At 46.6% G+C, this 13,707-nt stretch overlaps 1 protein-coding gene across 1 annotated transcript in view; it reads right to left on the reverse strand.

Moving 5' to 3' along the window:
* LOC121554194 (collagen alpha-6(IV) chain-like) overlaps positions 1 to 13,707 on the reverse strand; it is a 91,501-nt gene that overhangs the window by 5,720 nt on the left and 72,074 nt on the right. The window contains exons 25-35 of the mRNA XM_045213215.1: positions 13,263 to 13,433; positions 12,768 to 12,911; positions 12,391 to 12,510; positions 11,716 to 11,897; positions 5,404 to 5,467; positions 3,808 to 3,990; positions 3,488 to 3,595; positions 3,182 to 3,373; positions 2,434 to 2,550; positions 1,905 to 2,066; positions 1,636 to 1,734 (exon numbers count right to left, since the gene is read on the reverse strand). Coding sequence (XP_045069150.1) covers positions 1,636 to 1,734; positions 1,905 to 2,066; positions 2,434 to 2,550; positions 3,182 to 3,373; positions 3,488 to 3,595; positions 3,808 to 3,990; positions 5,404 to 5,467; positions 11,716 to 11,897; positions 12,391 to 12,510; positions 12,768 to 12,911; positions 13,263 to 13,433 — 1,542 coding nt within the window. The remainder of the gene's footprint in view (positions 1 to 1,635; positions 1,735 to 1,904; positions 2,067 to 2,433; positions 2,551 to 3,181; positions 3,374 to 3,487; positions 3,596 to 3,807; positions 3,991 to 5,403; positions 5,468 to 11,715; positions 11,898 to 12,390; positions 12,511 to 12,767; positions 12,912 to 13,262; positions 13,434 to 13,707) is intronic.

The raw sequence follows: 13,707 nt of genomic DNA on the forward strand, positions 1-13,707 counted from the left end.
GGAGGAAGGATGGGAGAGAGAGGTGAGGGGAGGGAGGATGGGAGACAGAGGTGTGGGGAGGGAGGATAGGAGACAGAGGTGAGGGGAGGGAGGATAGGAGACAGAGGTGTGGGGAGGGAGGATAGGAGACAGAGGGGAGGGGAGGGGGGATAGGAGACAGAGGTGAGGGGAGGGAGGATAGGAGACAGGTGAGGGGAGGGAGGATGGGAGACAGAGGAGTGGGGAGGGAGGATGGGAGACAGGGGTGTGGGGGAGTGAGGATGGGAGAGAGAGGTGAGGGGAGGGAGGATGGGAGACAGAGGTGTGGGGAGGATGGGAGAGAGAAGTGTGGGGAGGGAGGATGGGAGACAGGTGAGGGGAGGGAGGATGGGAGAGAGGTGTGGGGAGGGAGGATGGGAGACAGAGGTGTGGGGGAGGGAGGATGGGAGAGAGGTGTGGGGAGGGAGGATAGGAGACAGGTGTGGGGAGGGAGGATAGGAGACAGGTGTGGGGAGGGAGGATGGGAGAGAGAGGTGAGGGGAGGGAGGATAGGAGACAGAGGTGTGGGGACGGAGGATAGGAGACAGAGGTGAGGGGAGGGGGGATGGGAGAGAGAGGTGAGGGGAGGGAGGATGGGAGACAGAGGTGTGGGGAGGGAGGATGGGATACAGAGGTGTGGGGAGGGAGGATGGGAGACAGAGGTGTGGGGAGGGAGGATAGGAGACAGAGGTGAGGGGAGGGAGGATGGGAGACAGGTGTGGGGAGGGAGGATAGGAGACAGGTGTGGGGAGGGAGGATGGGAGACAGAGGTGTGGGGAGGGAGGATAGGAGACAGAGGTGTGGGGAGGGAGGATAGGAGACAGAGGTGAGGGGAGGGGGGATAGGAGACAGAGGTGAGGGGAGGGGGGATAGGAGACAGAGGTGTGGGGAGGGAGGATAGGAGACAGAGGTGAGGGGAGGGGGGATAGGAGACAGAGGTGAGGGGAGGGAGGATGGGAGACAGAGGAGTGGGGAGGGAGGATGGGAGACAGGGGTGTGGGGAGTGAGGATGGGAGAGAGAGGTGAGGGGAGGGAGGATGGGAGACAGAGGTGTGGGGAGGATGGGAGAGAGAGGTGTGGGGAGGGAGGATGGGAGACAGGTGAGGGGAGGGAGGATGGGAGACAGAGGTGTGGGGAGGATGGGAGAGAGAGGTGTGGGGAGGGAGGATGGGAGACAGGTGAGGGGAGGGAGGATGGGAGACAGAGGTGTGGGGAGGATGGGAGAGAGAGGTGTGGGGAGGGAGGATGGGAGACAGGTGAGGGGAGGGAGGATGGGAGACAGAGGTGTGGGGAGGAAGCCAACATGCACAGGATCAAAGAGATGGAGGGATGAAGAGAGAGAGACAGGAGGAGGAAAAGGAGAGAGAGAGAGAGAGAGAGAGAGAGAGAGAGAGAGAGAGAGAGAGAGAGAGAGAGAGAGAGAGAGAGAGAGAGAGAGAGAGAGAGAGAGAGAGAGAGAGAGAGAGAGAGAGAGAGAGAGAGAGAGAGAGAGAGAGAGAGAGAGAGAGAGAGAGAGAGAAATGAGACTCAAGCTAAATCATCTACAACATAATTGATCAAATTGACAAAGACAAGTGTTTAATCTTCAGGTCAATGTTAAAAGGATACATTTCTCACCTTTCCTTCCTTTTTGTCCTTTCCCTCCGTAATCTCCTGCATCTCCAGGGTAGCCCTTGGTTCCTGGTACTCCACTGTACCCAGAGTGGCCTCTCTCTCCTGGGCAACACAACAACAACATGCTCCATCAGACATGGTATGGTACATCAACCACTGGGCAAAGACCTCAGATCAACATCCAATTCTGGTTGATAATTGATTGAGTGGTCAACCAACGTGCCCCTCCAACAAATTCTACATGTTTCAGATAAACATAATCATCCATGTACCTTTGAATCCAGGGCTGCTGTCCCTTCCTGGGACACCGGGACCTCCAGGGTCTCCACGTCTCCCAGGGGTACCGGGGAAGCCAGGAAGCCCAGCGTCGCCTCTGTCTCCCTGGGCCGTACTGGGCCCCGGTGGGCCTGCGGGACCTGGAGGACCACGGTAACCTGGAGGAACCCACCATCAACAGTTAACACAAGAGTAAACTAGCTACAGTTTAGAGGGCTATAGTGTTGGATGTAGATGGAGGCAGGAGAAGGAGAGATGACTTAGAGGAGAAATGGAGAGGAGGAGAAGGAGAAGAGGAAATCCAGGAGGTACAGACGGGAGAGGAGAGGAGATGTTAACCATTTAACAGGCAGTAAACTAGCTACAGAGATAGAGTGGTTAGAGCTGGACTTTGATGGAGGGAGGACAAGGAGATGAGAGGGAGAAGTAAAAAGGAGGAGAAGGAGATGGAAGGAGGAGGAGGAAAGTGAGACAGAGGAATATAATGTATTGTCTTATAAAACGCTAAATAAAGGGTTAAACTACCTCCTACTCCATCGAGTCCGGGCAGGCCTGGGTCTCCCGGAGGTCCAGGGATATTGGAGCCGACTGTCTCCCCACGACGCCCAGGCAGACCTGGGAAGCCCGTCATACCAGGACCCCCTGACAACCACACAAGAGTTAAGGTCAGTATCCAGTGAGACACACACACACACATTAACTTAAGTGCCTCACTGTCTGCTTTAGAAACAGCCTCTGGTCAAATGTAGTGAGAGCACCATTAGGGGTTAGGCTAGGGGTTAGGGTCATCATGTGACTCATCAAGGTTACTCAAGGTTACTCATCTCTGCTCATCTGTGCTTTTGCCTCTGCATTGCTTGCTCTTTGGGGTTTTAGGTGGGGTATCTATAAAGCACTTTGTGACAACTGCTGATGTAAAAAGGGCTATAAATTGTATAGATTGATTGATCTTACTCTATAAAATAAATGTGATTGATTTTTCTCTATAAAATACATTTTATTGATTGATTAATCTTTCTCTATAAAATACATTTTAAGGATTGATTGATCTTTCTCTATACAATTAATTGGATTGATTGACCTTTCTCTATCAAATTGATTTTATTGATTGATTGATATTTCGCTATAAAATGAATTATATTGACTGACTATTGATCTTTCTCTATAAAATACATTTTATTGATTGATTCATCTTTCTCTATAAAATACATTTTAAGGATTGATTGATCCTTCTCTAGAAAATGAATTTGATTGATTTATTAATCTTTCTCACCTGACTCTCCTCTCGCTCCCTTCTCCCCGTTGTACCCTGGTGCTCCTGGGATGGAGGATCCCCTCTCTCCCTTCAGACCGGCCACTCCAGGGGTGCCGGGGCGACCCTCCTTACTATAACCTGGGCTTCCTGGTAGACCGTTGGGCCCAGCCAGTCCGTTGAGTCCATCAAGACCAGGAGATCCCGGCAGACCTTGAGAAAGAACATGATTATTGCATTGTGAGTGTGTGTGTGTGCGTGGGCGTATTTCTGTGTGTGTGTGTTTGTGTGCGTGGGCGTGTATGTTTGTGTGTGTGTCCGACAAACCTTTCTCTCCAGATGATCCAGGGGAGCCGGGGCGGCCAGGCGTCCCGTCGGAACCTCTTCCTCCTGGGTATCCGTTCAGACCCTTAGCCCCAGTGAAACCAGGGGTACCTGAGAGGAGGGGGGAACATGTAATAACATAGAAAATGATGAATGATGATCAGGGGGTTAATATATATATATATATATATATATATATATATATATATATATATATATATATATATAGTATACTTCTATTCCATATTTTCTAAATTGTTTAAATATCACTTCCTGACATTTATGACATCACGTCCTGTGACATCATCATCCCCACTACTCACCCAAGAGTCCGGGTCTTCCTGGAACGCCTGGTGCTCCCTTCTGTCCGCTGAACCCAGGGCCCCCTGGGAAACCGTTGTCACCGGGGGCACCATTAGCACCTGGGCCACCTGGGTAACCGGGGTTTCCGGACTCACCTTTAGCTCCGGGACTTCCGGGGTAGCAAGACGAGTCACCTCTCTCCCCTGAGGACCATACAGATACAGGTAAGAACTTAACCAATACAAAACCTTTACACTGACAAGAAGCAGGTAAGAACTTAACCAATACAAAACCTTTACACTGACAAGGTACAGGTAAACCAAGCCTTAGAAAGTTGGTTGCAATTTCAGTTTAATCCACCAGAAAAGACAGAACAAATATTACAACAAATATTATGGTTAAACTCAAATATACTAATTGATTTTTAAAAAAAACATGTTTTTGGAAATAATGTTTAAAAAAGGTGTAATCTTCGTAAATTATATCATAAATAGGACTGGTGGAGTTTTGCAGCTAACACAAATATATAAAACTAAAACTAAAAATTACAACCAACTGGCCTCCCGAGTGGCGCAGTGGTCTAAGGCGCTGCATCGCAGTGCTAGCTGTGCCACTAGAGATCCTGGTTCGAATCCAGGCTCTGTCGTAGCTGGCCGCGACTGGGAGACCCATGGGGCGGCGCACAATTGGCCGGCAGGGATGTCCTTGTGAGGGTTTGGCCGATAGGGATGTCCTTGTCCCATCGCGCTATATATGATCCCTGTGGCGGGCCGTGCACAGTGCACGCTGACACGGTCGCCAGGTGTACGGTGTTTCCTCCGACACATTGGTGTGGCTGGCTTCTGGGTTAAGCGGGCACTGTGTCAAGAAGCAGTGCGGCTCAGTTGGGTTGTGTTTCGGAGGACAGACGACTCTCGACCTTCGCCTCTCCCGTGTCCGTACGGGGGTTGCAGTGATGGGACAGGGACTGTAACTACTACCAATTGGATAACTTGAAAAAGGGTGTAAAATACCCACAAAAAATATATATTATAAAAATTACAACCAACTAATTGCAGCATTACTGCAAAAATGGTAGAGGCAAGTTGAAGGGGGAGAAAGTAAGGAACTTGTCTGTCGGCCTTGCATTAAAAACCAAAATTGGCTAATGAAAATTGTGATAAATAAAAAAGTATACCAGTTTCATTTAAGGACCAAAAAATTGACAGCTGTGCCATATAGATTGCAAAATAGTTGGGAAGAGATTTTCCAGGTACCGATTCCATGGCACATGGTTTACGAACTGATACACAAAACAAGGCTGGATTCAAAACGTAGAGTTTTTCAATTAAAATTAGTATACAAAATATATGGGGGATACAACCATTCCAGCTCTGCAGATTTTGCTGCAAAGAGACAAAATCATTACATCATTTATTTTCGTACTGTCCATATGTAGCTTGTTTTTGGTCGCAGGTTCAGGAATGGCTAAAGAATTGCAACATTTACCTGGAGCTAACTCTGCAAAAATTATAGACTGATCATTTCTTTGTCAGTGGGCAAACGTACAAAATCAGCAGGGGATCAAATACTTTTTCCCCCTCACTGTATATGACAAACAGGTGACAGCCACTCACCTTTAGCACCTGGCTGACCAGGGACTCCGGGGTTACCAGGGAAACCAGGCCCGCCATCGTCACCCTACGGAAAAATAATATGTCCAATTCAGTAAAACATCAACTGCCACTTCTAAATATGTGACCCGTTTCAGGAAGCTAGGCGCATGTCGCATGTCGACTACTGTACAGAAGAGGCTATTTAAAGTATACTTTTTTTATTTATCAAAATGCATTTTTGGGAGGGAGAAATGCCTTCTAGAACATGTGAACTTTCATGTGCCTTAATAACAAACTTGTATTCCATCTGTAAATACGAATACAATTGTTAAATTATAAGCCTAGTTGGTTTAGCCACGGAAAAAGACAGGAACCTTCCCACTAGCCATGATTGGCTGAGATAATGGATGAGCTGGACATGTCGGGAGATGAGTTTGGATTGGTTTGCCGTCTAGCATGCTTCTGTCTATAACGTGAGCTGCTCAGAATGTGTTGATAGTCATTTCTACCACAGTCATTTTGAAAGATATAACTTTAGCCATCTAGATCTAAAAAGGTTTTGCTACTTTCTCAAGAACATTGATGCCCTGAATTTAGCAGGCGCTATCAATAGATCAGTTGGAAAACGTTGTGATGGGATACTTTCTGCACACGCTACGGTCAATGTGAACTGGAGTGACTTGACACAATGCTGGCCAAACAAGATGTAGCTACAAACAAAACGCAGTTAAATGGTTCCAGTCTGCCGTGAAGCATTCATCCATGTATATGGGTAAGAGTCTAGCTACATTTTCAGATATTTTACATTTCTAATTTTGTCAGAAGTTAAAGTTAAAGCGTACTGTTAGCTATCTAGCAAATGTTAGCTTGCTGGCTCGCTAGATAATGTTATGTGTATGATCTGTGTAGCAATACAGTACATTCGGAAATTATTCAGACCCCTTGTCTTTTTCCACAATTCTAAAATTGATTAAATAAATAAAAATCCTCATCAATCTACACACAATACCCCATAATGACAAAGCGAAAACTGGTTTTTAGAAATGTTAGCAAATGTATTAAAAATAAAAAACAGAAATACCTTATTTACATAAGTATTCAGACCCTTTGCTATGAGACTCGAAATTGAGCTCAGGTGCATCCTGTTTCTATTAATCATCCTTGAAATGTTTCTACAACTTGATTGGAGTCCACATGTGGTAAATTCAATTGAATGGACATGATTTGGAAAGGTACACACCTGTCTATATAAGGTCCCACATTTGACAGTGCATGTCAGAGCAAAAACCAAGCCATGAGGTCGAAGGAATTGTCCGTAGAGCACCGAGACAGGATTGTGTCGAGGCACAGATCTGGGGAAGGGTTCCAAAACATTTCTGCAGCATTGAAGGTCCCCAAGAACACAGTGGCCTCCATCATTCTTAAATGGAAGAAGTTTGGAACCACCAAGACTCTTCCTAGTGCTGGCCGCCTGGGCCAAACTGAGCAATCGGGGGAGAAGGGCCTTGGTCAGGGAGGTGACCAAGAACCCAATGGTCACTCTGACAGAGCTCCAGAGTTCCTCTGTGGAGATGGGAGAACCTTCCAGAAGGACAACCATCTCTGCAGCACTCCACCAATCAGGCCTTTATGGCAGAGTGGCCATATGGAAGCCACTCCTCAGTAAAAGACACATGACAGCCCGCTTGGAGTTTGCCAAAAGGCACCTAAAGGACTCTCAGACCAAAATTATCTGGTCTGATGAAACTATTTGGCCTGAATGCCAAGCGTCACGTCTGGAGGAAACATGGCACCAACCCTACAGTGAAGCATGGTGGTGGCAGCATCATGCTGTGGGGATGTTTTTCAGCGGCAGGGACTGGGAAACTAGTCAGGATCGAGGGAAAGATGAACGGGAGCAAAGAACAGAGAGATCCTTGATGAAAACCTGCTCCAGAGCGTTCAGGACCTCAGACTGGGGTAAAGGTTCACCTTCCGACAGGACAACGACCCTACGCACACAGCCAAGGCAACGCAGGAGTGGCTTTGGGACATGTCTCTGAATGTCCTTGAGTGGCCCAGCCAGAGCACGGACTTGAACCCGATCGAACATCTCTGGAGAGACCTGAAAATAGCAGGGCAGCGATGCTCCCCATCCAACCTGACAAAGCTTGAGAGGATCTGCAGAGAAGAATGGGAGAAACTCCCCAAATGCAGGTGTGCCAAGCTTGTAGAGTCATACCCAAGAAGACTTGAGGCTGTAATCGCTGCCAAAGGTGCTTTAACAAAGTACTAAGTAAGGGGTCTGAATACTTATGTAAATGTGACAGTAACGTTTAAAAATATATATATAAATTAGCAAACCTGCTTTTGCTTTGTCATTATGGGGTATTGTGTGTAGATTGATGAGAAAAAACTCCCATTTGAATCCATTTTAGAATAAGGCTGTAACGTAACAAAGTGTGAAAAAAGTCAAGTGGTCTGAATACTTTCCCAATGCACTGTATTATTCCAATCAAAAAACAATTTGCATTGCTAGTTATAGCATAATGTTAGCTAGCTAACATGGAACCTATTTGGGTAGATTTAGCTACCTGCAGATTCATACTACAGCTATGACAATGTTTGTATTGGTAGTAGTATGAGTTGGGATTATGCCGGTTCATTGTCTAAACAAAAGACTCCACCACAGATAGAACAATGAGACAGATATTTCACCGGATGTATAAACATGTGACCCATCCGCCCGGCGTTTCCAGTTACTACCAAATATGGTCGTGAGAGGAAGCCCTGTGGCCGGCAGTGAGAGAAGATGGAACGAGGTGGATTTTGGCCGACATTCTGCAAATGTTCTCATTGATGAAACCTTTGATCTCAATACAGTTTTCTGTTCCCAAAACTATAATATGTTATGAACAGAGTGGACTAAGTTTTCTAGACTTTACCCTTTGCTAAAGTTTCAAAAATGTGCGATATTTAGAAGGACTGCAAAGGCTAACTGAGTTATTGCACATAAAAAATAATAATAATAATATGCCATTTAGCAGACGCTTTTATCCAAAGCGACTTACAGTCATGCGTGCATACATTTTTGTGTATGGGTGGTCCCGGGGATCGAACCCACTACCTTGGCGTTACAAGCGCCGTGCTCTACCAGCTGAGCTACAGAGGACCACAATTCACAGAGTAGGCGTTCCCTAATGGAAATATGCAAATGTTTGCTAGAAAGTGCCAAAAGGATCTCGCTAGCTTGTGCTTGGCTCTGCCGACCTCCTTGCTTTTTCTGCCCACTATGACTCATTTGTTCCCATTTGAAACGACAGGCTGTGTGGTCTATCTTGGTTTAGTTGTAAAAATATTTGACTCCACTTCAGCAGATGATTATATGACTCCTCAAGTTAGCCAGCTGTGTCTAGACAATAGTGACCCATCCACTTAGCTAAATGTGGCTGGGGGGTGGTTATAGCGTTTCTTTCACATGACCCATCAATTTAGACAAGTATTTTTATCTGGACACTTTCTGTTTTTGATATTGCTACTATGCAAGTAACCATTTCACTGTACCGTTTACACCTTCTGTATCCTGTGCATGTGACAAATAAACATCAATTTTATTCAACATAGTGTGTGTTTACCAGAGACAGTAATGTGAAGGACAACATGACCTGCACCAAAGTCAGATTACCCACCCTCCAAGACACCTACAGCACCCGATGTCACAGGAAGGCCAAAAAGATCATCAAGGACATCAACCACCCGAGCCACTGCCTGTTCACCCCGCTATCATTCAGAAGGCAAGGTCAGTAAATCAAAGCTGGGACAGAGAGAATGAAAAACAGCTTCTATCTCAAGGCCATCAGCCTGTTAAATAGCCATCACTAGCACATTATAGGCTGCTGCTGCCTATTGAAATCACTGGCCACTTTAAGAAATTGAACACTAGTCACTTTAATAATGTTTATATATCTTGCACTACTCATCTCATATGTATATACTGTATTCTATTCTATAATATTCTACTGTATCTTAGTCCATGCCACTCTGTCATTGCTTGTCCATATATGTATATATTCTTAAATTCCATTCCTTACTAGATTTGTGTGTATTGGGTATATATGTGAAATTGTTAGATATTACTGCACTATAGGAGCTAGAAGCACAAGCATTTTACTACACCCGCTATAACATCTGCTAAACACGTGTATGTGACAAATAAAATGTGATTTGATTTTGACCTGCACCAAAGTCAGATTAGGATACTGACTCTGTTTAGCACATGGCCTCACGTGTGAATTCTTAAAGAGATGGGTGGGGCTAAGGCTTAAGAGGGTGTGAACAATGATGAATGGGTGTAGACAAAGAAGAGCTCTCCAGTAAGTGTAGCAAAACATTCAAGGGCCATTTTCTACTTTTATCCAATGTAAAAAACACAATCTCAAATGTTGATACATAGCACCGAATCCACGTGGTTGGTCACATACACTGCTCAAAAAAATAAAGGGAACACTTAAACAACACAATGTAACTCCAAGTCAATCACACTTCTGTGAAATCAAACTGTCCACTTAGGAAGCAACACTGATTGACAATACATTTCACATGCTGTTGTGCAAATGGAATAGACAACAGGTGGAAATTATAGGCAATTAGCAAGACACCCCCAATAAAGGAGTGGTTCTGCAGGTGGTGACCACAGACCACTTCTCAGTTCCTATGCTTCCTGGCTGATGTTTTGGTCACTTTTGAATGCTGGCGGTGCTTTCACTCTAGTGGTAGCATGAGACGGCGCCTACAACCCACACAAGTGGCTCAGGTAGTGCAGTTCATCCAGGATGGCACATCAATGCGAGCTGTGGCAAGAAGGTTTGCTGTGTCTGTCAGCGTAGTGTCCAGAGCATGGAGGCGCTACCAGGAGACAGGCCAGTACATCAGGAGGCGTGGAGGAGGCTGTAGGAGGGCAACAACCCAGCAGCAGGACCGCTACCTCCGCCTTTGTGCAAGGAGGAGCAGGAGGAGCACTGCCATAGCCCTGCAAAATGACCTCCAGCAGGCCACAAATGTGCATGTCTCTGCTCAAACGGTCAGAAACAGACTCCGTGAGGGTGGTATGAGGGCCCGACGTCCACAGGTGGGGGTTGTGCTTACAGCCCAACACCGTGCAGGACGTTTGGCATTTGCCAGAGAACACCAAGATTGGCAAATTCGCCACTGGCGCCCTGTGCTCTTCACAGATGAAAGCAGGTTCACACTGAGCACGTGACAGACGTGACAGAGTCTGGAGACGACGTGGAGAACGTTCTGCTGCCTGCAACATCCTCCAGCATGACCGGTTTGGCGGTGGGTCAGTCATGGTGTAAGGTGGCATTTCTTTGGGGGGCTGCACAGCCCTCCATGTGCTCGCCAGAGGTAGCCTGACTGCCATTAGGTACCGAGATGAAATCCTCAGACCCCTTGTGAGACCATATGCTGGTGCGGTTGGCCCTGGCTTCCTCCTAATGCAAGACAATGCTAGACCTCATGTGGCTGGAGTGTGTCAGCAGTTCCTGCAAGAGGAAGGCATTGATGCTATGGACCTGCCCGCCCGTTCCCCAGACCTGAATCCAATTGAGCACATCTGGGACATCATGTCTCGCTCCATCCACCAACGCCACGTTGCACCACAGACTGTCCAGGAGTTGGCGGATGCTTTAGTCCAGGTCTGGGAGGAGATCCCTCAGGAGACCATCCGCCACCTCATCAGGAGCATGCCCAGGCGTTGTAGGGAGGTCATACAGGCACGTGGAGGCCACACACACTACTGAGCCTCATTTTGACTTGTTTTAAGGACATTACATCAAAGTTGGATCAGCCTGTAGTGTGGTTTTCCACTTTAATTTTGAGGGTGACTCAAAATGTGTTAATCCAGACCTCCATGGGTTGATAAATTTGATTTCCATTGATAATTTTTGTGTGATTTTGTTGTCAGCACATTCAACTACGTAAAGCAAAAAGTATTTAATAAGATTATTTCATTCATTCAGATCTAGGATGTGTTATTTTAGTGTTCCCTTTATTTTTTTGAGCAGTGTATATAAAACTCAGTATAACATCAACTTCCACTTCTAAATATGTCAAACTCAGTATAACATCAACTTCCACTTCTAAATATGTCAAACTCAGTATAACATCAGCTTCCACTTCTAAATATGTCAAACTCAGTTTAACATCAACTTCCACTTCTAAATATGTCAAACTCTGTATAACATCAACTTCCACTTCTAAATATGTCAAACTCAATATAACATCAACTTCCACTTCTGTTTACTGCCCACAGTGTCACTGTTAAACTATTTGTATGGTGGTGTATTTGCCTACCCTTGGTCCAGGCATGCCAGGGAAGCCGATGATACCGGGAGATCCTTTAGGTCCTGGGTAGCCTGGCCCGGCTGGGCGTCCGGGGAGACCAGGAAGTCCTGGTTCTCCTTTAGCCCTGTCAGTATAACCAGGCAGCCCGGGCAAACCCTGACGACCAGGCTGGCCTGGGAAACCCTTGTCACCTTGGGACAGGGAGGCACAAAATGGCAGACGTAGGAGCTTGTTGGTGAATAGCATTTAGCACAAAATGACGGCTGTAGGAGCTTGTTGGTGAAGAGCATTTAACACAAAATGGCGACTGTAGGAGCTTGCTGTTGACACAGATTTGACACAAATGGCTGCTGTAGGAGCTTGTTGATGACATACATTTGGCACAAAATGGCGACTGTAGGAGCTTGCTGTTGACACAGATTTGACACAAATGGCTGCTGTAGGAGCTTGTTGATGACATACATTTGGCACAAAATGGCGACTGTAGGAGCTTGCTGTTGACACAGATTTGACACAAATGGCTGCTGTAGGAGCTTGTTGATGACATACATTTGGCACAAAATGGCGACTGTAGGAGCTTGCTGTTGACACAGATTTGACACAAATGGCTGCTGTAGGAGCTTGTTGATGACATACATTTGGCACAAAATGGCTTACGATTTAGATTTGTAGCCTACCACCTACCTCTAGGTCCAGGGAAACCGGGTAGTCCGTTGGCACCGTTGTCGCCCCTCTGTCCCTTCTCCAGGTCATCTTCTCCGGGCGGAGAGGGTGCACCAGGGAGACCAGGGTAACCTTTGTCACCTGGATCACACACACACACACACACACACACACACACACAGACAGAGAAGCCACGTCATTTAGATTCTATCTGAACCTCATACAGTTAGTGTCTCTTACATTACATTAGGGATTGATTAAGCCCCCCCCCAAGAAAAACATGAAACTAAACCAAAACCACTGTAAGACTATTCATAATGTCAGATCAGAATGATCAACTACTCCCTATCCACTCCCTTCCCATCATTCCATTGATTCTGTCATTCCCAATCCTGTACCTTTAGGTCCTGGCGCGCCGAAGTCTCCGGGCAGGCCGTCTCTTCCTGAGAACCCTGGAGCTCCTTTTCCTCCTGGTCCACCGGGTCTTCCAGGGTTACCTGGTCTTCCGGGGAAACCCACCAGTCCGGGGTAACCGCTCTCGCCTGTGAGCGGGAAAAACAAAGATGTTTAAAAATGCCTATAGTGGATCTGCTGAAGATGTACTTTGGATCGAAGCGTTGTTAATTGTTTTGCCAAATAAAGGTGGAGGAATAATACAGGTCCTACTTCTGTTTAGAAAGTCCTGTCTGATCAAAAGTAGTGACTAGAGAGTCATTTACTCTGGCTAGGAAGTTACTGTAACTAGCTGTAGATGTGTGTTGAACGATTTTCCCCTACCCCTTTTTCCTGGTAATCCAGAGACTCACTTAAGGCTTAAATAGAGAATGTATGGCTATTAAGTGTGTAGAAAGTTAGCTATGGATCTTTAATTGATAATAAGTATCCCCCTTTACCCTTCCTTCCTGGTCCCCCAGAGATGCCGTCTCTTCCCCCGGGGCCCGGTGGTCCTGGAAGGCCCCTGAGTCCTGAAGATCCATCACCTCCTTGTTCTCCTGGTGGTCCCTTCCTCCCAGCTGGGCCTGGGAAGCCCACGTCACCTCTGGCTCCTTTTAAACCGGGGTAGCCTTGGTGGGGAGCGAAAGGACAGAGTCAGGCATAACACTTTCCTCTGGGAATCAAAGGAGTACCTGCAAAAAGGGAGTGAGAAATGCTGATAATTAAGCAATAAGGCACAAAGGGGTGTGGTGTATGGCCAATATACCACGGCTAAGGGCTGTTCTTAGGCACGACGCAGCGCGGATATATCACAAACCCCCAAGGTGCCTTATTGCTATTATAAACTAGTTGCCAACGTAATTAGAGCAGTAAAAATAAATGTTTTGTCATACCCGTGGTATA

This window comes from Coregonus clupeaformis, unplaced genomic scaffold (genome assembly GCF_020615455.1).
Source record: "Coregonus clupeaformis isolate EN_2021a unplaced genomic scaffold, ASM2061545v1 scaf0089, whole genome shotgun sequence".
Classification (NCBI taxonomy): domain Eukaryota; kingdom Metazoa; phylum Chordata; class Actinopteri; order Salmoniformes; family Salmonidae; genus Coregonus; species Coregonus clupeaformis.